General features: G+C 43.0%; 1 protein-coding gene across 2 annotated transcripts; it reads left to right on the forward strand.

Annotated features, from left to right (window-relative positions):
- Window positions 1-371: 371 nt before the first annotated feature.
- IRS4 (insulin receptor substrate 4) lies at window positions 372-20282 on the forward strand. Of its 2 annotated transcripts, XM_053956165.1 has the most exons (3): window positions 372-3968; window positions 4562-4730; window positions 20196-20234. In XM_053956165.1, exons 1-2 carry the CDS (start codon window positions 491-493, stop codon window positions 4678-4680), a joined length of 3597 nt encoding a protein of 1198 aa, XP_053812140.1. In that variant the 5' UTR covers window positions 372-490; the 3' UTR covers window positions 4681-4730; window positions 20196-20234. The 2 variants fall into 2 exon arrangements, with proteins under 2 accessions (XP_053812140.1, XP_053812139.1); XM_053956164.1 differs by lacking the exon at window positions 4562-4730 and having other exon boundaries at window positions 415-3968; window positions 20196-20282.
- Window positions 20283-25494: the final 5212 nt, after the last annotated feature.

A 25494-nucleotide genomic window follows, 5' to 3' on the forward strand; every position in this document is an offset into this window, starting at 1 on the left:
TCCCCAGCACAGGAAACACCCCTGCAGAGCGAGGCCAGCCCGGGGCGGCCGCCGCCTCCCATTGGCCCGCCGCGTTGTCCATCCTCTTTAGCCCCGCCTCCCCGGACAGGGCGCAGCGACGCCCGCCCCTCCTCCCTGCTGCGCCCTCTGATTGGCTCTCTGGCGAAGCACTGCCGTTTCCTATTGGCTCTGCCGCTGCCACTCTGGCGCGCGGCCCGGTCGGCTCGCCGCTACCCCCTCGCTCCGCGCGCCCCGCCCGCCGCGGCCCCGCCCTCCACGGAGTCACGTGATGTTTTCGCCGCGGTGCCGCCGCCGCCGCCGCCCGTGAGTGCGAGTGGCCGGAGCGACCGGGGGAAGCGCGGACCGGGCTGGGGGCACAGGAGGCACCGCCCGCTTCCCATGCACGGGGCGCTTCTCCGGTGAGCGCGGATTCCCGCTGCCCGCCCTGTGCCCCGTCCCCGGCGGCACCGGACCCTGCGTGGCCCCTAAGATGGCGAGCGGGATGAATGGCTCGGGCGGCGGCGGCGGCGGCGGCGGCAGCGAGGAGGAGCCGGGCGCCCGGCACACGGGAGGCGGAGCCGCGCCCCAGCAGGAGCCCGGCGTGCTCGGCGCGGCGGCGGGCGAGGGGGAGCCGGCGGCGGGCGAGGGCGGGCGCTGCCCGTCCCCTCAGCCGCACCACCTGCTGCTGCTGCTGCGGCGCTCGCCCAGCGCCTCGCTGTGCACGGCGCCCGAGGCCGCCCCCGCGCCGGGCCGGGCCGTTCCCTCGGCGGGCCGCGGCGGGCAGCCCCCCCCGGCGGGCCGCGGCGCCGGCGAGGACGTGAGGAAATGCGGGTACCTGCGGAAGCAGAAGCACGGGCACAAGCGTTACTTCGTCCTCCGGGCCGAGAGCCACCTGGCCCCCGCCCGGCTGGAGTACTATGACAGCGAGAAGAAGTTCAAGAGCAGCCTGCGGGCGGCGGGGGCTGGCGGGGCGGCCGCGCTGTGCTGCCCGCCGCCCAAGAGGGTCATCCCCTTGTACCAGTGCTTCACCGTGAGCCGCCGGGCCGACGCTAAGCACAAGCACATCATCGCCCTGTACACCAAGGACGAGTACTTCGCCATGCTGGCCGAGAACGATGCCGAGCAGGAGGCCTGGTACCAGGCCATCAGCGAGCTCATGAATCAGAGCAAGAGGGGCTTCCTGGAGCAGGAGGACCATGCCGATCAGCAGGTGGACGAGGATGATGAGCACTATGGGGCCGCCCTCAGGCCTGGCACCGTGTTCAAGGAGGTGTGGCAGGTCAACGTGAAGCCCAAAGGCTTGGGACAAACGAAAAACCTCACTGGAGTGTACAGGTTGTGCCTCTCCAGCAAGGCCATCCACCTTGTCAAGCTGAACTCGGAGGTGCCGTCTGTTCACTTGCAGCTTATGAACATTCGCCGCTGTGGACACTCAGAGAACTTCTTCTTCATTGAAGTGGGCAGATCTGCCTCTATTGGTCCTGGAGAGCTCTGGATGCAAGTGGATGATTCGGTTGTTGCCCAGAATATGCACGAGACTTTTCTGGATACCATGAAAGCTCTAAAGGCCTTTGCAGAGTTCAGGCCCCGAAGCAAGAGCCAGTCTTCTGGTGGTGGCAGCGGTACCAATCCCATATCCTTCATCACCACCAGAAGGCACTTGGGCAACCTACCCCCCAGCCAGACAGGCTTGCAGAGAAGATCTAGAACTGAGAGCGTTGCTGGAGGCACTCCTCCTACCACCAAAAGCAACAACTCCTATCGCTTCAGAACATCCAGTGAAGGAGAAGGAACCATGACTAGACCTTTTAGGTCAGTGACTGGGAGTCTGATCCACCTGAATACTGCAAGGATGAATTTGGGCCGGCAAGAAGGGAGTGGAAGGTACGTGAGAGCTGCTTTCAGCTCATCTTATCACACGAGGTCTGCTTCGCTGCCTGTTTCTCATTTTCCCTCCACCACAAGTCCCATCAGTGTTTCTTCCAGCAGTGGCCATGGTTCTGCTTCGGACATGCTGACCAGGCCTTCTAGCTCATCTGTTTGTGGTTCCCCAAGTGATGGGGGATTCATCTCTTCTGATGAGTATGGCTCCAGCCCTGGAGATTTCAGGTACTTTAGGGTGAGGAGTAATACACCAGATTCCCTGGGAAACACACCACCTATCAGAGAGGAGAACTGTCTGAGTGAGTACATGTCCATGAATAAGCAACAGGGAGATGATGGCTCAAGAGATGATTATATGGAAGCTGAAAAATGCTTCAGGAAAAGAGCTTACTCTCTAACAAAGCCAACTTCTGTGGCAGTGCAGCAGAAGACAACACAAACTACAGCTTTGTTGGATGAAGATTCTGCAGGAAATCATGGACGAGTACTTTACTCTGAAACACCAAAATTGAAAGATAACCATGAGTTGGAGTACAGTGACACTAACCTTGATTCCATGTGTAACCAAAGCAGGAGTAAAGCCAGGGATGATGGGTACATGCCAATGATGCCAGGAGTTGCATCTTCTCTATCCAGCACCAGCGATTATTTGCCAATGACTCCTAAAAGCATGTCTGTTCCAAAACAGATTAACAATTCATGGTCACCATCTCAAGTTGACTCCCGAGGCTATATGATGATGTTTCCAAAGGGCAGCTCTTCACCTGTATGGAGTCCTTTAACTGGATTTGCTTCTAAAGGAAGTAATGAGAAGATCGTAAACAACGAGTATATGGATATGTCACCTGGCAATTCAGTTCCAAAACACCCCAGTGATTCAAATTATATTCATACCACTTCTGTTTCCAAAGGTTTTAGTTCATATTTTTCTTTGCCCCGAAGCTTTAAGGCATTATCAGGACAAAATGGTGACCACAGTGAATATGTTCCAATGTCTTCACCTGGAAAACTCTTCTATGGTGCACCAGAAAATGTAAAGGGAGTCAGCAGTGAGACTCTGGCTAATGGCATCTCTAAATTGCCGACGTTGAAAGGTTCGGATGAAGGACTTGTGCAGAACAGGGCTACCAGGCCCACACGACTGCCCCTAGGTACAAGAGGGAGTAATACCATCCCCAGAATGTATGATCGTACAGTTCCACCTGAGCCAGCGAGTCCTGGTGAATACATAAATATTGATTTTAATGAAAAGGCGAGTAACACACCATATTCCTTATCTGCAGAAGGATCTCCATCATCTCTAGGCTCAAGTAGTGACCACAGACAGTCACCACTCTCTGATTACATGAGTGTTGACTTGGATGTGCAGTCACCGAAAGCAGCGAAGGAACTGTCGAACTCTCTAACAGATATTTCAATTTATGCAAGTTCCAGTATTCCTAGAAACCAACAAAACCCTGACTATGCCAGGCTTTCATTTGGTGCTGCATGTGTTAGCACGGCAAGTAACAGGACTGATGACTATACTGAGATGACATTCAACATGGCAGCAACACCACCAAGGCCATTTGCCACTGAATCTGACAGTGCTGTAAAGATGGATAGTCCTTCTTCCATCGTTAATAGACTCTGCATTGTTGATCGATATGCAGGTAGCAGTAACTTCTCTGTCCCTAGCTCTGACCCTCCTATAGGACCGAAAGTGATTCGAGCTGACCCTCAAGGCAGGAGGAGACACAGTTCTGAAACGTTCTCTTCTGCTGGGACTGTGACGACCTCATCGTCTTTCTTTACTGACAGTAGCAAAAGACACAGCTCTGCCTCATTCGACAATGTTTGGTTAAAACCCGATGAAAACATTTCTGATGGTCAGGAAAACAAAATGTCCAGGGATACCTCAACTGGATTTCAGAATGGCTTAAACTACATTGCTCTGAATTTACGTGATGACCCTCTAAGCTGTGAGGCGAGTACTACAGCGCCAGCTTGCCATCTCCAAAATGGTACTTCAGGTTTGGACAGTGGAGCTTATGTAAGCATAGATTTCAGCAGATCAGATGGGCTGAAGTGTAACGCGAGAAAAGGTTTGTAACTTTAAAAGCACTTCCCTTTCATGCTTGCTTAACCATAGGAATTAGATTGTCTGCTTAGTGCTGTCTTCAGAGTGGGGTAAATGCTTTTTATAATCTCCTGTGTTATTCTAGTACAACCAGTTTTGTTGTAGTGCAGCAAACTGAACCGCTGAACAGCAGTGAAAGGGGATGTGGTCCTTGGCCTAAAGGATTTATGTGCCTCTTCTAGGCAGTCAGAGGTGTTATCAAACTGTTGTCTGCCTTTTTTTTTTTTTTTTTTAATTAATTTTGCTAGCATAAGCATTAGTGGTATTTCATGTTGTGAATTCTTGTCCTGAGGTTATGGTAGCTCTTTGCTTCTGTTTTGCTATTTTTCCTTTCTGATGACTCTTCATTTTTTTTTCCTGAACTGAAATTTTTGTTATTTAAAAGCTCAAAATGGCTAAATTTGGTTTAGACCTCAAAATTTGAGGCTTAAATATATTTTGTGTTTCTTCTTAATGTAGTTGAAATACATCTTATAGCGTTTTTTAATGTGCAAATCTGCTCAGATTTATATAGCTGAATCTTATGTAAACAGAACTCAGGTTTTTTTTCCCTTGAAGGTTTGGTGGCTGCTTTTGAGCTTTGGTCTCCACAGCATCTTTATGTCCTCTGGAGAAGCCTGAGGACTTGGCTGACCAGTGTGGAGGGGGGCTCAGGCAGCTTCACATTCACCACCTAGGGCTCAGCTGAGCTGCAGCCTTTCCCTGGGATCTGCCTTTTGTGTAGCAGGTGAGGAATACCTGCGGTTGAGGAGGAGCAGGCTCTGAGCAGCGTCTTCCAGGTCTGAAACTTGGTGGGGGAGGCTGCTGCCTTTCAAGTTGTCAGTGGTCTGACCCAGCGGAAAGGTAGTGCAGTTTGAAGTGTGCATAAAAATAAAGGTGTTGCAGGTGGGGAGAAAGAGTATGGGAAAGGGGAGGGACACTCCTGTTCATTTGATAAACTCTCATGGTGGGAGCAAAGCCAGTAATTAGTGGTGTCAGTGCATGTCCCCCGGCTGAGCCGTGGTGTGTGTGAGTGCTGTGCTGGAACTCTGGAAGAATAATCATTGCTTTGGTGCCAGTGACCCACTGAAGTCCTTACAGTAATTCACTCCCCTTGTAGAAAACCATTTTTGTTGGAAATTGTTTTCCTCTCTTTGCAAATGTACGTATAGGCAGTAATTGTTGGATACTAGGAGGAAATATTTAATCGTGGTTGGACATTGATACTTGTTTACTCTGTCTACAGATAAAGCAGTAAAGGGGCAGGCTGCTGCTGACTTTCATATTTTTAATTACAGTCTTGAACACTGGAAGGATTTTTTTTTTCTAGTTTTGCTTTAAAACTAAGTTTCTAAAGGTAGACGGTATTGCATGACCTTAAAATTGTACAGCTTTTACTAGTGGAAAATATAAGCCTGACTCAGCTCTCATGCCATTCAGAGTCTGGCAGCACTGCTTGGGGCTGCTCAGAAATGTGTGGTTTGCCTTAGTGGTTTTTTTTCCTCTGCTTTGTTTTGTTGGTTGGAATCAAATTTAGAAGACGTTGAAAGTTGCCAGTCCAAGAAGTGCTTGCTTCCAAAGTTAGTCTTTCAGCACTTCAAAGATTTGTCTGCTAAGTCTGCAGTTGGAGGCACACTGATTACTGCAGCTGATTTGTGTTTGTTTTTTCATGTTTTTTTAAGCACCTCCAAAACCAGCAGAATTTTTAACTTGATCTTATTCCCCTTATATGACTAAAATCTGTGTTATAAAGTAATATTTTTTTACATAATTAGGATGAAAAAAACCCAAAGATGTTTTCTTTTCAGTTATATTGTAAATATTACATTGAAAAATATTTTACAAGAGATACTGTTTAGAAATTGTATTTATTATAAGCATTTTGCTTATTGTTGCTGCAGCAAAGTATTTACAGCCCCGTGCTTGGGGTTTTTCCCTTCTCTATTACAAGTTGCAGAGGAGCGAGAGTCATAACAGCTGCTGGCTTTTGTTGGGAATGGAAGTTTTCTGGAAATGAAACGCATTAAAAGGAGGCAAAAACAGCTCTGTGCAAAAAACGTGGGCTTTGCCAGGAAATCAAGCATCTTTATAATCCTAATAAGAAACATAAAATTACACAAGGCCTAACAGTTTTTTATGAAGGCAGTGTAAAATATTTCTGGTATATAGTAGGAGGGTGGGTGGGGTGTGGACACTTATCACTTGTAGGGGCTCATGAAGGGGTGAACAGATTTTGGGATAGTCCAGGCTGAAAGCAGCTTGCCAGACTTTAATATAGTGCTGTAAATTGGTGATGTATGTTTGTTTCTCAGCAATGCCATAAAATTCTTCATTTTAAGGATAGCTGTTTACTTTCACATATGAAATCATGTCTCTGAGCTATAGCAAGCACAATTTCAGAAGTCTGTATTCTTTAAACAGCTTATTGGTTTCTATGGTAATAAAGCTTTTATTTTAATATTTTAAAAGTTTTCTGTAATCCAGAAAAACATTTTCACATTCCAATAAGTAGTGAAAATAAAGTTTCAGTCTTAAGCCTCTTGTCTCATGAGGAGGTGTAGTGTGCCTTTAGGTAATTTATATTTTTAATACTTTTGGAGACTTAGCAGAACTACATGCTGTCTTTCTTACTGCATCTCACTTTTTCAGTCTCTCTGCCTGAAAAAGTGCTCTGTGGCTAAATCCATTTTTAAGGAAAATATTTAGCAGATGTATTTACCCTTAACTTCCTAGAAAGGAGCTATCCCATCTGTATTAAATTCTGTCAGGTAGAGAACTTCATCTCTTCTCCCTGAACCACAGTTTTATTGGAAGGAAAACACTTCCCAGCTTTGGATTGTTTGCTTTTTGTTTTTGTTTGCTTAAATGGCATATTGTGTTCCATGACTCAGCTGTGTTCTCCAAACTGCCGAGGGTGGTGGAGTGATTTCCAATGCATCACTGCTCCCTCATTGTAATTCCCAAACTACTTCTGGTTCAGGTTCACTGATGTGAATCAAACTTTTTGTTTTCCCCTTCACCATTCATTACATGTACGGAGGAAGGGGAGAGCACAAACGTGGAATGGTAACTAGGCCTGACTTGTTATTAAACTTTTTGGGGGGGTTTTAGGTAAAGCTGAGCTCAGATACTATGTTGATAATGATAATAAGAACATAAGATACTGATTCTCAGCGCTTGCAGTTTAAGGAGGTCATTTGCAAAACAATTTCATCATGAAATTGTTACACAATATTGAAGCAAGTGGTTTGCAGTTTTGATTACATGAATCTGAGTCATGACATTTTGTGCTAGGAGTACAGAACACTAAAGCTACTTCAAACAGGGCTTAGCTAATGTATACCTTGTTATTGGACTTTGTAGAAACTAAGCAGGATAATGAGAATGGGCAGCAATAAAATGCATAATGAGTCCTGTATAATGCAAGTTTCTTCAGTCGTAATTAGAAATATTATAGCTGCAAAGATACCCTGGACTCAAAAAACAGCTGTTTAGTGTAAATGTAATGTTCAGCTTAATAGCAACTTGGCTATTTGACAGCCACTCTTCAGTCTTATGTGCTACTCTGTGATACATATCTGATATTCTTGCACTATGTTATTATTTAAGATGTTCTCTAAAGTGCAGGATTATAATATAATTGTTCCTCACCTTTTAAATCTCTCCTGTGCCAGACTGAGTGAGAGTGCTGTGTACACTTTGGGAAGCTGAGAGGAAGGAAAGCAACAACAGCTGTAAAGCAAAACTTATGTTTCAAATTGTCCAAATCCTTTCTGGTAACTTGCATATTTCAAATGCAAAATCTTGAAGAATATAAGGAACAATATACACTTCAAGAAATTCAGAAGCTGAAATTTTTACCTATTACTAATATAGTAAATTACAGTTTATGGGATATGAAGCAAATAACCACTCCTTTTGGGTTTCTAAGTAGTGGTTTTAAAGTTTGTCTCAAACTGAGGCTCTTCTGTATTGGCAGAATACTTAAGGCAGGGCCCATTTAAAAATAAGTTGAAGAACTCTACTGCAGCACATCCAAGTGCTGCTGTGTATCCTACATCTTTGAAGTAGTGCTGGGATAATAATTCTTAAAAAACCCAAACAACTCAAACCATTTTAATCTTGCTGTAACAGATGCCACTTTAATAATATTGGGTAACTTGCAGCTATGCTTAAAAATATCCTGGTAATTTCTTCTTGAGGTGAGTTAATTATGACATATTTGACCAAGAATCAGTTCAGTTTTACTTGTACTTTGGTGAGAAAGTCTGAGGCAAGAATGTTCCCCTGCCATTGAAAGAGAATGCTTGCTTGGAGTCAGTGTTGAAATACTTCTGGAAATCAGCTTTCCAGACTTCAAATCCATAGTTGCAGATGATGGTGACATTTGTCTTTTTGGAAGTCTAAAACCTTTTGCTTGTAGCTGTCTAGGAGGTGAAAGCATTGGCTGCAGGATGCAGGGAGGTCTGGAGTAATCCGGCATGGGTTCAGAGTGCTTTTTGTGGATGTTTTTGAGTTTGTTTTTTATTTTAAAGTCTTTAGTTGAAATCTTTTTAAAATGCATTATTACTCTTCTACTCTTCCCTCTACAAGTTCACATTTTCCCGTCCTCCCTTGATGTCTGAGGGCCCCTTGGCTCCCCTGTGGCTGGGGCAGCAGGTTGGAGTTGCAGAGGGTGGGCAGCGCCTGTTTGGTCTTTCCAGAGGCTGTATTCCAGCATGTGATTACTGGGCTGGTTTGTCACTAGGTATTTCTTTGGGGTTTTTGTATGTCCAGTGGTATGTTAGCAGTAGGTAGAGTTTGGGTTTGCTTTTCTCTGCGTATGGTCTTTTTTTTTATGAAAGGATCTTTAATACATTTTCGTCATTTTGATTGCTCGGGGGAGGATTTATACCTTGAGGTTTTGGGTGGTACTAAAAAGAGTTTACAGTACTGTGTTGTACCTTGGTGTGTGTGCGCTCTGTTTGTGGATCTGTGGTGCTCCCAAAACCACGCTGAATTCTGTTGATTGCCCTAACAAGTTTGTTTTTCTGAGCTGAAGAAGGAAGCAAACTCCAGAGTTCTATTTTAGGTAGTGTTGTGATCAAATGTGGCATTCTTCAGCTCAAAGGAAAATGGAGTGATAAAACTGGAAGGCAGGTGTGAGAGAGTCAAACTCTCTGGAGTTGTACTATTACTGCTGTTTTCCCTTAAAAATGGCCTGTTGTCTTATGACACAACCTTAAATGGTGTGTAATGACTTGGCTGGAGAACTGTTTGATGGACCACCCTGAAAATTTGCTCTTTAACTTTTTTCAGTTCAGGTTCTAAATATTCTCAACAATCCTGTGAGCAGGTTGTACTGTTGTCTTGCAGGTTTAGGCAGTGACAAGGGAAAAATGGAGAAGTGTGTTCCAGTTTTAATCAAGCCCTGCAACTCTGTGAAGGTCACTCAGGCTTAGGGATGGGTTATGATTTACTTGAGAGGCAGAGCTGTAATCAGGAAGGGATTTCTGACATACTTGAGGGCAGTGGGAAGACAAAGGTGAATGAGCCTGACTCATCAAAGGCATTTCAGAGGTGTTGCTGAGTATCTTATCTAAATGATCTTGAACATATATAAGTGTTTGGATTTGTGGAGATTTTGCTTCAGGTGTAGCATTACCCCAGGAGCAACAGTGTTAATAGACTTAGCAAGAATTTTCTGCCCTCTTCAAGTCATGAGCTCTATCTTAAGAGCCAGAGGTTGCTTATTTCCAGACATTATTTTTCTGTTAATTTAGATCTATGGTTGGATGCAAACCATTGAGACTGCACCTGTATGTAGACATGTATTTTGTGTGCCTGTGAGTTAAGTGTGAGTTCTAATCTTTTTTATTCTTCCAGGAAGAGAGGGTTTTTGAAAGAAGTGGCTTATACTGAAATTACTATAGTTAAGGTTTGGCTGTAATTCCAAGGTAAAGATACAACATAATGTGACTCAAGAAAATTGAAAACTTTAATGAATTATTACTAAAGGTAAATAGGGGTTGTATTCACTGCATAGCATATGCATGTTATGAACTTCTATAAATACCAAACTGAATTATTATTTAGGACATAAATAGATAAGAATAGTACTTCCTTTTTGCTAGGGTATGAAAGGCTGATAAATATACTGCCTATTTAGAGAAAGGTTTCCTTTTTAGTAGAACAGAATTTTGCAGAAGGACTGAGAATATGAAAATGTTTTTATTTTCCTCTGAAAATTGTAGGAAGTAATATCAAAAGGGCTGCAAAAAAACTATTAAAATTGGTTTCTGAATTTATAGAGGCACTGCTGAGGGATACTCTCCTTCCACAGGGAATAGTGTGATTCTGTTCCTGTATTCATGCTGACCCAGTTTGCTTTATTGTTTAGGTTCTTGCTGACCAAATGAATTAGCCATGTAACTTTTTTTCCTGCTGGATAGCCTGAACCTGAATTATTTTTTGGGAACTAGTGCTTCTTGTTACCCAGATCTCTTAGGCTGGCAGGAGTTTGGGAAGTTCTTAGTGACAGTGAAGCAGATGTTGTATCATTGATAAGTATGTATTGATTGCATACTAGCCCAAACAGAGCTTTTCTTGTGAGCCGTGGGATACATCATTTGTATGAAACCCCTGTTTAAGCTATTGACAGACACTTTCTGTTTCCTGTATGGAATTCTTTTGAATCTTAAGTTAATGTTAGAACAATGTGTAAGCCCTTTCCTTTTCCAGTAGTACATTTGTTCCGTAACAACATTTGGTTTTTGTTTGAAATTTTGTGTGAAATGCTTTGGGAGGCCTTTTTTGTCTATATTTCACTGTGTGATGTTTTTTTGGGGTGGGTGGGATTTGTATTTAAGTGTTTGTAGAATGAGATGTTTTTAAATTGCAGATTGTGGTGAACAGGAAATCAGTTAGAAATGAGCTGAAAAAATGAACAGATTTGATCTTGAGGTCATTCAGACATTATTACAACAGTCTGTTAATGAAAGCATGTAGCCCCAGACAGGATCTCTCCAGACAGGATCTCTACTTGTTGTGGAACCTGAACAGGTAGACAGGATGGAGGTCCCTGTATGGTGCCACAAATGTAAATGTGTTGGTCCCTCTCCTGAGGAGCTTACAATTTAGAGATGAAACTAAAGAGGTGGATGAAACCTAATGTGCTGGGGTGGAGAGAAAGATAGAGATCAAGGCTGCTGCCATTGGCAGAGTCCAGATAAGAGCCTGGAAGAGATAAAAGGCTGCTGAGAGTGGTTGTAGAAAAGGAAGCTGGTGTAGGCACTTGGAAGGCTATGCACATGGCAGGGAGCAAGGGAAGGTAGTGTTGTAATGGTTTAAATGACTTGAAAAGGATGAGGTGAATGTCAGAACACTGGCCAGGATGTTAATCTTGGTAAGAGGAATGTGGGTCAACATGTATCTCTGAGTTAGCATGTCCCAGTGTTTATGTCTCCCTTTTAGATGTGGAATGTGATTTTTTTTTTTTTTCTGTTTTTATTTCTTTTTCCTTTCTGTAAGTTAATTTTTCCTGCAGACATGCAGCTGGTAGATTTGGTGTGAGCAGTGATGCAGGAATGCATACCAAAACACAGGATCACCCTGTGCAGCATCCCTTAGGAGTTAATGTTGTGTGGGCTGGGGCCTCTGTTTTGGTGAGGTTTTGCTCCAGAAGCAGCCAAGCTGGCGGAACTGCCTTGGCATTACTACTGGCTCGTTCTTGGGGTTTTTTAAGGGGACATCTCTGAGTTTCAGGCAGTCTTCTAGCATTGGAGAGAAGGCACAGTGGAGCTTGGAAGACAGTCACCTTTAGGATGTGTAACCAATGGCCCAGATCATTTGGAGCCCATCTCTAGGTGGGGAGGTCTGTGTGGGACCTGCTCATTGCTGCTGCAGTGCTGTCAGCTGCAGGAATGATGCCTGTGGAGGCTGGAGTGCAGCACAGTCATTTGCACAGGAGAAAGTGACGTTGTGTCTGTGTCTGTAGATCAGGTTGAACAGACGCTGCAGTGGTTTTGGGTAAATCTGGAAGTGGTGGCAGCGTTGAGGCTTGATTCATTGTTGAGGGTATGAGTGATTGAAATATTAATGTTGACATGTTCCACAAGGTAGACACTAAAAAAGAGTTGGGCACTGTTGATTAAACATTGTCCCTGTTTAAAGTCAGTTTAACTCTGTCCTTGTGAGCTCCCAAACTGCTCCTAGAAGCTGAAAGTGCAATCCTTGGCTCTTGGGTATGTCCTGAGGTTTGAGATGATGTTGCTTCACACATGAAGTCCAATCTGAACCTTTCTTTTCCTCTCCTGCGTGAGCCAGGGTTTGGGGTGTCCTAATATTAATGGAGAATCAATAATGTGATAATTAGGAAATGTAAAGAATTGATGCATGCCACTGATATGTGTGATAGCAGAGAGTGACTGATTGCAAAGATATATTTATTTTCTATGCAGGCACACTTGAGCCTGCACAGGTGTGTAACTGTGTAGGTGTTTGGCTGTGTAGTAACTTTCTGCCTTTGACAGTCACTTATAGCACTAGAGGTGAAATAAAGAGGTAGTGCTGAATGCTTGCAGGTGTTGAGGTCTAAAGTGGTTGAGAAGAGGAAAGGGATGAATTACAACAGGTGAAACTTCATGTAGAAAGGAAGTTTTGGGAAAGGTGGTTTCAAAGGTGGGGAGCTGTTTCATTAGTCATGAGTGACCCTGCCCTTTCTCTTGGTTGTGTTCCTAAGAATAGTTTGGCTCACTCAAGCCCCAGACCTGTGCCTGCAAGCAGACACTACCCAGCAGAGGAAGAGCAGGGCAGGTGTGTATAATACCTCCCACAAACATACACCCAAACCTCTGTTTCTGGTTTTTTTTTTCAGCTTGGGGGATTTCTTGAGCCTGATGTAGTTTGTCTGTTTTGTAATTCAAGTCTGTTTTAGAATTCTTTAATCCAAGTACTTTTCCAATCTCTCTCTGATCCTGTGTAAACTCCTTGTATCCACAGCAGCCTGCAATCCATCAGGACATGCTGCATGCAGACCTCTGTGCATTTTGGACCCTGCTCTGTACCAGCTTAGTTTGGCAGCCCCTTGTTTGTGGAGTGGAAGAGATAACAAATCTTATCTTTTTTCTCCAGGCCACTTAGGGTTGTGTAGATGCTGTGCCCTCCTCTGCCATACACTTGTCCAGTGTGTTGTACCACTCGTAGTGTGGACCTGTGGTATAATCTGGGCTTTGAAAATTTCCTGTTATGTTCCAATACTTCTCTGCAGGCTGAAGGGTTCTTGTTACCAGTCTGTTCCTCACTGGGAAGCTGTGTCACACCTTGCAGGAGTGTTCTCTGCCCTCCTGAAACTTCCCAAGTATTCCAAGTCCTTTCTGGATGCAGGAAGCAGGGCTGTATGTACAGACGTGTTTGCTGTGGCTATTTTCTTTCCTATTTGTTTCCAAACAGTTCATAATGCCCACTTTGCAGCAAGAGCAGAGACAGGAAATATTCCTCCCTATTGGCACTGAGGGGTCCTGACCTTTGTCATGGGATCAGAGGGAATTGCAGCAGGTGGTATTCTCAGAAGCCAACAAACAACTTTGGTTTTTTTGGCTAAAATTTACCCATATTTTCTGTGGTTCAGGTCAGGTGCAATAACCCACACACTTGCTGTGAGAATGCTTTTTCAAAAGCAAAATCTTTTTTTTTATTCTTCTACAACATGAAAATCTGAAGTTTTGAACTATGTATTTTGAGGTGCAGAAGAGTTAATTTTTAGTGTTGTTGTGTTATATTGTAATAGAAATTTAGTTTAAAACCTCCAAACAAACAAACTCAAAAAAACCTCCAACAACTTCTTGTCAAGCTGTCCAGTGCAATTTGAGTTGCTATTAGACCTCTGCCAAAACTGCAGGCAAGTTTACTGATTCTAGGAATAGTATCAGCAGAAGAGATGACATTAGGGAGTGCGCGTACGGCCTTCCTAGAAACAACCCTGCTGTTTATTCGAACAGGAAAAAAAGCCACTGTTGCAAGAGATAAGGCATTTCTGCTAAGTGAGAAGAAATTATCTAAAAGCATGGGAGAGGTTTTTAGCTTGTGAAATTGCTGAGCACTAATAGTAGCAAAACCATATTGAATGAACAATTCTGGGATATTGTTACCAGTTGCTGTGTTTAAATAGTTTATCCAGTGAAAAGTGGGTCATGCAACAGGGTTGTTTTTTTTTTTTTTTTTTTACCAAATTTTTTTTTTTGCTTGTGGAAAGTCACTAAAATTATAGGTTCAACATATATTAGTTATAATATCAACTATATATTAGTTAGCTGATTTTGAGCATCCTTACTCTGTTGTTGGCTGAAGAAAGTAGATGGGGTATGTGCTTGGTGGTCAGCAGGTATTTGAACACCTTGCCAGATCAGGATGTCTCTGTGTCAGGACCTCGTTTGGGTCACCTAGGCACCGTAACTCCACATGTGGGGGATGCAGCAAGTGGGTCAGGTTTTGATTTGTATTTGTAGACTTGGTGTCTGCCAGGTGCAAATTAAGAAATTCAGCTTTTCTCAAGTAACACTGCTTGCCTCTAGCAAGGTCTAAAGTTATGCCATTAAAATAAGAATTCCAAGAAATAGGACAATGGCATGGGATAGTGACTGTGTATTTGGTAAAACTTGGAGCAAAAGAAAAATTTTCACTAATTTGTGAAGAATGTATTTGGGCAAATGAGCCCTCCCTGGCCTGCCTGCCATGGGGAGGGCTCCATGTGGAACTCACTGCTGTGCTCCTGCCCTGGCCTGGCTGCTGAACAAAATGCTTTTGGATGCCACATTGTGTCCTGAGGTTGTGCTGGGTTTAGTGCTTTCCTGAACAACAGGAATATTGTGTGGCCACATGCACAAAAAGTCTAGGGCTGCTCTGCTGCTTTTGATCTGCGTAAATCAGATTAATTCTGATTTCCCCCTAACCTGAAGTTCAGGAAACAGAGAACTTCAGCAGTGTTCTCCAGAAAGCATTAAACTGTCTTAGTCTTTGACAAGGAGATTTTAATAATTTAATTATCTTAAACTAATACCTTCTGTAAGCAAAGCTTTTATCCTTTTAGGAATCAGTTGCAGAATTATGTCAGTAAAAGCCTTTCCTGTAAAAACAGGTATTATTTAGGATGGATTTCTTTGAGAGAATTAGGGTATGTCTGCTGTGTTCTTAGAGCCTCTCAGTATGTTTCAAAGTGTCCTGACTTGTATGGCCTTGATAATTCAGATGCAGGAAATGAAGTGTAAATTTGGTATATTCTCATCTCATACATTTTCAAGTGGAACACACTGGGTTTGCATCTAATGAAGTACAGCTGATTTATGTCTCTGCCCCTAATTCTTATAAAACTGTGATTTTTGTATAGAAAACTTGCAGAGTGCTTTCTCAGTGTGTTCCTTAATTTTAAATAAAATGTCTTTTAGCAGTGCAGCCATCCTATTTCAAATATTTGCCCCTTAGTTTCTCTTCTGCCTTGTGATAATTTTCCTCTGATTGTTCCTCAGCAAAATTCAGGCAGCTGCATGTAGTTCTATAATCTGATCCCATCTTAAACTGATGAATTGAAATGGAATTGTGTAATGAAGAGAAGGCTGCTTCAATTTTCCAAACTTTGCTTATATATTTCGTGAGATGAACTTCGAAAATGTTTGGATGCTGTCTAGACTCGTTTTCTATATTAAACATTGATAAGAAGCTAAATTTGTATTGTTGTCAATAGTCTGAAGTAGTAGAATAAAGGCTGAAGATTTTGTGCAAAATCTGTTAATAGAGCTGAAGTTCGGATAGAAAAGCCCAGTGTAGGGTGCAATGCAATGAAAACTACTTAGAGTAGTATATTTCTGGGCTGCCTTGAGAGGTTTTTTTGCTGCTTGTTGTCATGATCAGTTATCAGATTAATTTTTTTTTTTTTTCTTTTAGACTGTATAGATTTTCTTAGAAGAGCTTGTGACAGTCCAGGAACAGCTGTGTGTTTACACTGCAAGTGGAAGTTCTGTCTGATCTGGCCACCAAGCTTTACCTGGTGGCATTTTTGTTTGAGAACTTCAGGGGACTGCTGGGTTACTCTGTGAGAATTGTACCTCTTGTCTCTGCTAGTTCACATCTCATAATTTGTTTACCTTACAGAAGAGTTTCTTCATCCCTTTTTCTGACAGCTTCCTTTATTGTTTAGTCAGTGCTGAGTTAAATCCATTCATATGGGATCTAGCATGAAGTGTTAATCTGGTTTTTGTTGTTGATCAGCAATTCTCATATCGGTACTATTAACATAGGAAATTGATGTCTGAGGAATCTTACATTATGAGACTGAAATAAGATTATTCAGCTTCACATAAGCACTGCTGTTTTCTTCAAGCACTGCTTGGCCTCATTAGGTTTCCTTCACCAACTGGTTAGTGAAAAAATGGAAGCAGTTCAGATGTGGGAGGGGAACTGTCAAGAAGCTTAATGTGCAAGTCCTTTTGCAACCTCTCATGTCTCTTCAAAAGGATCCTTCTGGTAGGGGCCACAGAGGTGGCAATCCAGGTGTCAGCAGCCCAACACACGCTAGCCTTGTTCTCACATTAAACCCATTTTACACCTCTTCTGATGAACAGCTTCTCTTGATAAACCTCCCTGGTGCCCAGGTGACCCCGAGGTGCTGCTTGCCCCTGTGGGCAGTGGGAGCAGTGACCTGTGAGACTCAGTGAGGGGGTGCTGTGACCCAGCCCAGCTCCAGGGATGTGGAGGTTTGGGAATCGTGCCAGGGCTCGTGACTGTGACTGCACAGCTGCCTTGGGCTGGCCTGCAGACCTCACTCACCCCTGGCTGCAGACTCCACTGGTGGTGACGGGGGATTTCTGTGATGCCTGCAGGTTTGTGCTGGGTGACCTGTGGGCCCTTGGGAATGGTGGTGACTGCAGGGCATTGCAGGAGGGATCTTGCAAGACTTTGGTCTCCTCTTAGATTTCAGATGAAATATTTTTCTTGTATGTGGTCCAATTTCACAAGTTGCTCTTAGCCTTTTCTGTGTGACAGAAGATATATATGTGATAGATATGATACATGTGTCCATATATACACATATATATGTGTGTGTGTGTGTATATATCTGCTTGATACTTTTACACCAAAAAAGTGCTGATGACTCAGGACACCAGCCAGCTGTACTGCTCCAACTGCAGTATTGCAGTTTCCAGCTTTAATAAGGGGATTAGAGAAGTGGTGACAACCAATAGCTCCATGTATGAAAGACTCAAGGCTTTATGAGACTAACATCAGCTTGTAGGTAATATTTATGTGAAACTCACTTACATTTTTTTACAGTTCACATAATTCTGTTTTACCTTAAAAATGGAGAAGAAACATGTTGAAGTGTAGTTTATAATCATGGAGGCAGGAAATTAATGAGCTTATGTTTAGGATATGCAGAGTTTTGGGAAGGGGAGGTGCTGCAGGGAGGTCCCAGGCTTTCTTCTGGTTTCTGATAAATTAATCTGTGCTGTTGGGGTTCTGCCCAGAGTTACCTGATGCTCTTGCTTTAGAATTGGTTGCCATGCTGCTGTCTGAGTGCATCAGGCTGCTTCAGAGAATTAAACTTAGGACTTAAGCAGACTTGGGTTTTTTTGCTCTTAAGCCCTTCCCCTTCCCGTCCAAATACCTTAAATGTAATTTGACACTAGTTTATGAAAATTTTCAAAACATTTTAGGTGTAAATACTGAGTTCTGCCATATGGGATTGTCTGATTCAAGCAACTGGGCCTTTGCTCTTCAAAATGTTTTGAGGATGTGCTTGGAGAGATTAGAATAACTTGTCAAACAGCTTTCAGGTGTGTCTTGTGTGTAAGGCGTGGAGGAAAAATGTCCTGACAAAAGCAGAGACAGTTTTTGAAGTTCCTTTTATGTGAGCTTACAGGTCCACAGCAAGGAAAGGGTGGGGGGTTGCTGGTAAAGTTAATTTTTATTGAGTATAAGTTTAATATAGAAGCTTTAACTGTTTTAATGTTTGACTTGCATGCATCACTGAGGTGTGATTCATTGCAAGCTGTGGCGCATATTTTCATTCTTTGGTCTTACAACAAAACAATATTTTTCTAAAGAGGAAAATTATTTCAGAAATAATAGCTTCAGTTGGCTTTTGTGAAAACAAAGCCATTGCTGACCACATCATGCTCTGTGTGTACCAAGCGATAGTTTTTTGTAGTGATCTTATGATGTCTGTGAAATAACACAAATAGAGATTCTCAAGTTGTGGGTGTATTTTGGCTGTTTCTTCCTTTAATTGAGGAAAACTAAGTTGCTGTATTTTTGAAATTACTGAAATATTTGAAAAATGAAACACAGCAACCTGGACCTTGGTGAGGCTGCGTAGGATTAAAAGGGAGTTTCTCCTGAAGTGGAAGGACCCCTGCATACTTCCCACAGTGCTGCCAGCCCTGCATTGCCTTTGCCTCTATCTCTGGAGCCACGGGCAGCCTTTGCTGAGTGCTAGGATGGGGCAGGGCTGCTCAACTGAGCTTTGGTCTTTTTTCTATTTTTTTAGCTTTCTTATTTCTTTCGGAGGGAGAGTACTTTTAGCTGAGCAGAAGTCAGAAGTTCTTTAGCACAGGGTGGAGTTGATGTGTGCATACCTGATGATTGGTTTGTAAGTAAACATACAGGTTTGCATTGTTACACATAATGCTTGTTCTTTTCATGGTCATCTTTTCTTTAGCATATCCCTGGAGTAGAGGCAAGGAAGAACTATGAGATGTTCAGCAGTGAGATGTAACTGATGTCCTTGTGACCCACCAGAAGAGCATGGGCAGGATTAAGCTTTGAAACCCCTTCCTCTGTTCCAGAGGCCTGTGCTGCCATTGCTGTGCTGTGTGCTGTGTGCTGTGCTGTAATGAAGTGTTCCCATATTGCAGCTCAGGCAGCTCCCAGAACAGCGAGAGAGCTGGCACTGTGTGGCTTTGAGGGAAAAAGTAGCTGAGATTTCTCTATCTGTTGTTTTCTTAAGCATAAACCTCTTGCACTCATTGTTTCTCAGTGAGAGCAACCGACTGTTTCCTTCTTCGCTGTACTGCAAGGAAACATCCTGCAGGTACGTGCCTCCAACCTTGCAGAGAAGGTGGGCACAGACACCTGCCTGGCAGAGGACAGTGCCCTCAGTCTTGGCTGAGAGGACAAAAAAGGTGGAAGAGGACAGTCTGTCTCAGTTGGGAGAGTGTGATTCACTGGGTGGGTTTGCAGTAGCCCTCCAGACTGAAAATTAGTGTTCATGTTGGCCCCTCTTGGGAGAAGAAGGGGTTTTGTAGAGAGCTGGAAAGTTCCTTTTTATATGTTTCTCATTTGTGTTCATGCATCTGCAGAAAGCATTTGCATGCCCTTTATCACTTTGTCTTCCATGTCAGGAAACTCCTGAGTTGCTCTCACCTTGGCATGTGCATGGTTAATTGCAGGGCTGATACTGTGCTTTGAGGGCAGACTCCCTCCTGTTTTCATTTGTGCCTCGTCTCCCTTTTGTACCTTCCTGCACTACAAGAGTATATTTTTTGCCCCTCATTTTAGCAAGGCTTGGATTTCTGCCTTTTCCAGTCAGTTTGAAGCCCCTGAAGAAGGGAGCTGGCTGTAGCTGTGTGCTTTTGTACTTGCGTGTTGCCTTGCAGTGAGACTTCCTTCAAAAAGGGATGAGTGTGCTGTGAGGTGTTTCTAATTATAACTAAATAAAGCTTTTTCCTGAAAAGCTGAGGACGGGGCACGCAGCTGTCGTGACTTGCTGCTCCTTGCTTGGAGCTGGCAGGGCAGGAGTGCTGGTGTTGCAGCTGTGCCCTGCTGTGATGGAGCGCTGGCCGCAGGGTCCGGCACACCTGGTGAGCGGCGCCGCTGGGCGCTCTGCACTGCGCAGCCTCGGCAGGGGACTGGGGACAGTGCAGTGGGACCTCTGAGCCTTGGGCTGTCCCCAGCATGGGCTGGCAGCATGGGCTGGCTGCTGCCCCAGATCCTGTCCCATGTACACGTGTCACTCTGGCTGCAGTGGCTCTTCAGTGCTTGCTTCAGACTCCATCGTTCTTCCTTCCCTCAGGATCTCTGAAGGGTTGGCATCGGGGGGTGTCCCCTCCCTCTGCAGTCAGCAGCTCTCACTCCTGCAGTGGATAAGCTCCATGTGTTCTCCTCCCTAGAAAACATTTTTTTTTCCAATATAACTTGCATCTGAAATGTCACTGACTTTTTTTTTTCCCCCCCTCCTTTCTAGACTGATTGCATTGCCATGGAAACCATTGTTGGAAGAGAAGACTTTTCTGCTGGTAACTCCAGAAACTGTGTGGTGCTTTTGGAAGCAAAGCTCAGCTCCAGCCGGCTACTTTCATTTCCACCAGCACGGACATAGACACACATCCTTTTAATTATTTTTATTCATAGACATCGGCTCTCTACAATTGAATTAATTTGAATTGACGTTTTTTCATAGCTGTGCTTTGGTGATGGAATTTGGTCTTTCATGTCATATCTATTTGGGAGGCAGTGTGAATGCTAATAGGAGATCCCTGTATGTCCCTTTCTTCTTCCTGCCTCTCTTGTTATTTTTTTAAAAAACTTTCTATTCTGAGAAGTCAAAGCTGGTTTCTGATTGTCTGTTTAACATGGGTTTTACTTCTCTGGTACATTAACAAGTGGTTAGCTTAAAACATGTATTGCTTAGAAATACTTTGGCAGTTCAGGATTTTTCCAGGTGACTGGGCAGAAGGAGGGAGGGAGAGGTGCACATTAGCTTGAGGGGTGAACCAGTGGGACTGGACAGCTCTGAGGAAAAGAGACCTCTTCTGCCTTTTTTTCCTTTTTTTTTTTTTTAAGGTTTTGCTTTTATGGTACAAGAGGTATTTCTTGAGCATAGGCTAGAGGCTTTTAAGTCAAGTGTCTGTCAGAGCTTAAACAGAAATTTTTTTTTGCTCAGAATTTTGGTATGTACAAAGTAGGATTAATGGGCTGGTTGTCTTGTAGATTGTTTTTGTTCTTGTTTATAAATATGAATTGTGTAAAATGAGGTTTTTGTTCATGAATTCGAATGGAGAACTGCGGAGTCGTATCCAATGTTTGTGACTTCTGCATTAGACTTGTCAGCTGTAGCTTTTTAAAGGGAAACCACCCTAATTGATCTTACTTTCAACCAAAGTCCCACTTTTAATTTGGGACTATTTTTGTTCTTTCTTTCTGGTATAATGGGGAAGTAAAGTAAAATGTTGGCTCATCGATTGTCTTTATCCCACTGACAGAAATGTGAACAATGACTATTTGACATTTTTAAAATAAGCCCTGATTTTTCTACAATTTAAGTGCTTCACTCTTGTACTGAATTTTTTTTTGGTTGAAATGAGTTTAGCTTTTTAACACTGCTATGAACTTCAAAGAGCATGACACTAGTCATTGGTACATGCAATGGATTATAAAAAGCACTGATGATTGCTAAAGGGTTTCAAAGTGGTACACAAATCCTCATGCTGTACTGCACCACACAGCTGGGAATCCTCCAAATGTATATTGTACAACGGATGTGCCAGGCTGCCTCACCTCCGACAGACAACCTTTAGATTGCTGGTACACTTTGTGTAACAAATCAGACACTGTCAGCTTGGATTGTTCCGTGATGTGTACCCAGATCTATTTCTGAGTAGTAATGAAATGTACACGTCACTAAAATAATGAGGTGATTGTTTTAGGATTTTTTTAGGAAACATGGTACCAATCAGTTTACACAGTGTCTAGTGACAGGAAAAACTGTTGCTACAGGGTTTAAAAGCACAGACCTGTTTTTGATTCTGGAAGAGAAGTTTCAGTTGGTACAATTACTTGCTGCTAAACATACAGGAATTAAAAACACAACCACTCTTACAGACCATGATACTGTCTTGCCATATAGCTGTTGGTTGGTCTCATAAATGAATAATGCAATACATAGACAGCTTTTTATAAAGCTTTACATCTTTTCTAAGAAATCAAAATTTGGTGAAGATAGTTCTAAACATTTAATGTGAAAGGAAAAGGTTGTTTTGAAGAAATTTGTTACATACTTATTTCATATTAGAATCCCTGAGGCTGCCATTGTACAATATACAGCACTGATTTAATACATGCTGAATAAATAAGTAAATGGGTAACCTCAAGTATAGTGGTACAAATACTAATAGGTACGGCATAATAAATATGCAATCTTTTTGAATCTCTTAGTTTACAGCAACTAATTTATTCAGTATTGTGCTGGAAGAACATTTTCTGATGATGTAAAACATATCACTATATATACTACCTTCCAGCTACCCGTTTATGCTGCTGTATAGTATGAAAATACCAATGATAGAACAATGTTTGTCCTGTAAATTTAATTTGATATTGGACAGTTATTGTCTGTACAAACTAAAATATATATGGTTGAAACTGTTCATTATATTTGCTATTTCTGCTCCACAGATCTGTTTAAAAGTTGGGCTGATTGATCTGGCTTTGTCTTCCATTGTAAATATTGTTCTGTTGTTTTCTTTGTAAAACACATCGCGTTTGCGGTTTTGGGAGACTGGCTTGAAGCTCTGTATAGTGTTTATATTTATCTTGACTTGGCTTTCCATAGAGCTACTTGCAGTAAATACGTGTTCATGTAGCTCCGTGTCTGGGTTTTATTTTTAAACAAACTTTTGGGTTTTTCCGTCACACCTCCTGCTGCAGCTGCTTCTCCTGAAAGTGGTTTGTCACCCTGTATCCCTGAAGATCTGGAGAAGTTTAGCAGTATTTTCAGGGTAGTGATTCCCCATCTCTCCAGTTTTCTTTGCCTTTCCACTTAGTTTAGAAGGTAAGATACAGAAAAATGCCCAAAAGTTTTCTTTACCATGGGTTCATAGTGCCTGTAAACAATTATGCTTTGGAGTGAAAACAACAACAATAAAATATGTATGTATATATATACAGTGCCCAAAACATTTTCTGCTTTAAATGTAGAAGGCGTGAACAAAAAATTGACACAAACTTCATCCATGACTAGACAGGGAAGATTCATGATCGAAAAGTACTAGTCCTGAAAGAAATTTTTAGCAGTGCGTTATCAAATAGGCCTGACTTGAGGGCAGGAGGAACAGGTGTGTTTTGGTGTTGTATCTTCTCCAGTGACATTTTGGTTTTAAAGAGACAGTAAATAGGTCTCAGTATTTGAAACCCAAACACAAATAGATCATCTCATTTCAAGTAATGCACCCACCTGTAAAAACAACTGAAGTCAGAAAACACCAACAAAAGGTAGTGCCTTTTCAGATTCCTTACTGACTTGAAGGGTATGGCAAATAATTTTCTATAGAAAGAGCCTTTTATCCATAGATGGGAACATATAGGATCTCCATAAATGTGGGTGATTACTGTGAAATATGTTGAAATAGGAGGAAACTTTTCTTTAAAATTACCCAAATTAATTCTTACCCTGCTACCCAGAATAGTACATTGAAACAACTCTCTGGAAAGGTCAGCTTTGCTGTAAGAATAGGGTTTTCCTCAAATAAACCAGCCCTTTTCTTAGGGCCCCTTTGCATAGTGTGGAGCCTGTAATGGGAGGGAAAAGAGAATGGGGCTGCTCAACCATGGCAGAAAGATCCCTACCAGCAATGCAAACAAACAGTGACAATTGTCCTAACTCTGTCCAGGCTGTTGTGACAGTGTAACAGTAAGTGCTGCAAACTACCTTTGACTGGATTTGAAGTGGGCCAACTGCTGGAGGGCTGTGGTGTTTTTTATGTGGGGGGACACAATTTTACACTGATTTTTCAAGCCCCTTTGGGTGCCTGAGCTCTCTTGCATCTGAAAGATAGTGAAAGCTCTCAGCTAAAGCCAAAAGGAAAGCTAGACTTCCTGACATAATCCAAAGACAGTCACTAGAATACATCTTAAAAGTCTTTGGAAATGCATTCCCTAGTTCTCATGGCCTGTGCATGTCCCTGAGCTCTGTGGTACTGGAAATAACCAAATACTGGGGAGCCAGTGATTCACAGCACTGGAAGGACCTTGTTAGAGGTACCAGGTATCAATATAATTTGTGTTGCTTTGTTGCTTTTTTGTTATCCCTGCATCCTCTTTTGGCTATATATATATATATATATATATATAAAGTTTCTCCCCTCCTTTGTCCATGCAGAGCTGTGGAGCAGCATGTCTTGGGGAGAGCAGGAGCTCTGAGCTTGCTATGCATGTCTGGAAGATAGAAACTTCTCCCCCTCATCCCCTTTTGCTAAAGAAACACACCAAGTTTTGGTTACTTCGGTTTCCTTCTGAGTTAATTTACAACTTTTTAAAGCTTAGTGTGAGGCAACAGCTCAGCAGGCACCAAAGCTGCTGTTGGCAGAGCAGCCTCAGCCCCCATCCCGTGCTATACCCAGGGCAGAGAGCCCTTTGTAGGGACAGCAGGTGTCTGGTACTGACCAGTTATTGTCACCTTGGCCAAGGCTGTCCTCAGGCAATGCTCACCTGTCTGCTGCAAAGGGGTAGAGTTAATGATCTTTCTTTCCAAAGCTTGGGAGTTCTAGATGCTTACCCTACATTTTAAATGTAGAACACTTACTGCTCCCCTGAGCTAATCACTGCCTCTGTGTCACATTAGCATGTGTCCTGCTTTTTTTCACTGGACTAACCTGGAAAAACTAAATTATTCCAGTCTCTTGTGCAATTTTCAGCTTGTACTTCCAGTGGAAGTAGCCATGGCAGCAGAAGCATTGTGTGTCCAGCAGTGCTGGATTATCTGAAGCATAACTTTTCTGGGAAGAACCTGTTGAAAACATGTAATGCTGCTCCCAGCAGCACAGTCCTGAATCTGGCACAACAACCCTCCCTCAGGTGTGTCCCAAGGATGGCACAGCAGCACAGTTCAGGCAGCAAGCTGACTACAAAAGTACTGCAGCTGGGTATCAAAGGATATAGAAAATATTCAAGTTGTAAAACTACTTTTTAAAACAGAGCCTTCCTGCACTCTGTTGGAAATGGTCAGAGAGGAATTGACTTGCGCAGCAGAGGACAAAATGCTGCAGACTTCAGAGCTTCTGCAGCACAGTACTTGTGTGTGACATCTAGTTCAGGGTACAGAAGTCCTGCTGCACTGCCCCGTGTGCCCCTTTTGGTTGAGGTTGTCCTCAGACTGCACAAGTGTTTAAGAAGTTTAAATCCCACCCTAGAAATAAATATTATATTGAAGGAAGCTTTTTCCTCTTTGTAATAGGATTTCTAGAGGGACTGAAAAGTCTGCCTCAAGGAGAACATTTATTTTTTTAACACTAGAACAGTATAAATCCAGCCTAGGCACAAGATTGCTAAAACCTGGTTTTAGGATTAAAACTAGTATTCCTTTAAAATAATTGCATTTTTTCACTCATCATTCTGATTGCAACTTACAGTGCCCCACGTGCAGCAGCTTACAAGAACTGGGCCTGTGTAGTGGGCAAGGAAGGGTGAGGACCCCTCTCCTGCTGAGCTTTCCTGCAGTCCTCCCTCCTCCAGGCAGGGCCAGACCTGGCAGTGCTGCTGTCACAGCT

The sequence above is a fragment of the Vidua chalybeata genome, chromosome 14, assembly GCF_026979565.1.
Source record: "Vidua chalybeata isolate OUT-0048 chromosome 14, bVidCha1 merged haplotype, whole genome shotgun sequence".
NCBI lineage: Eukaryota > Metazoa > Chordata > Aves > Passeriformes > Viduidae > Vidua > Vidua chalybeata.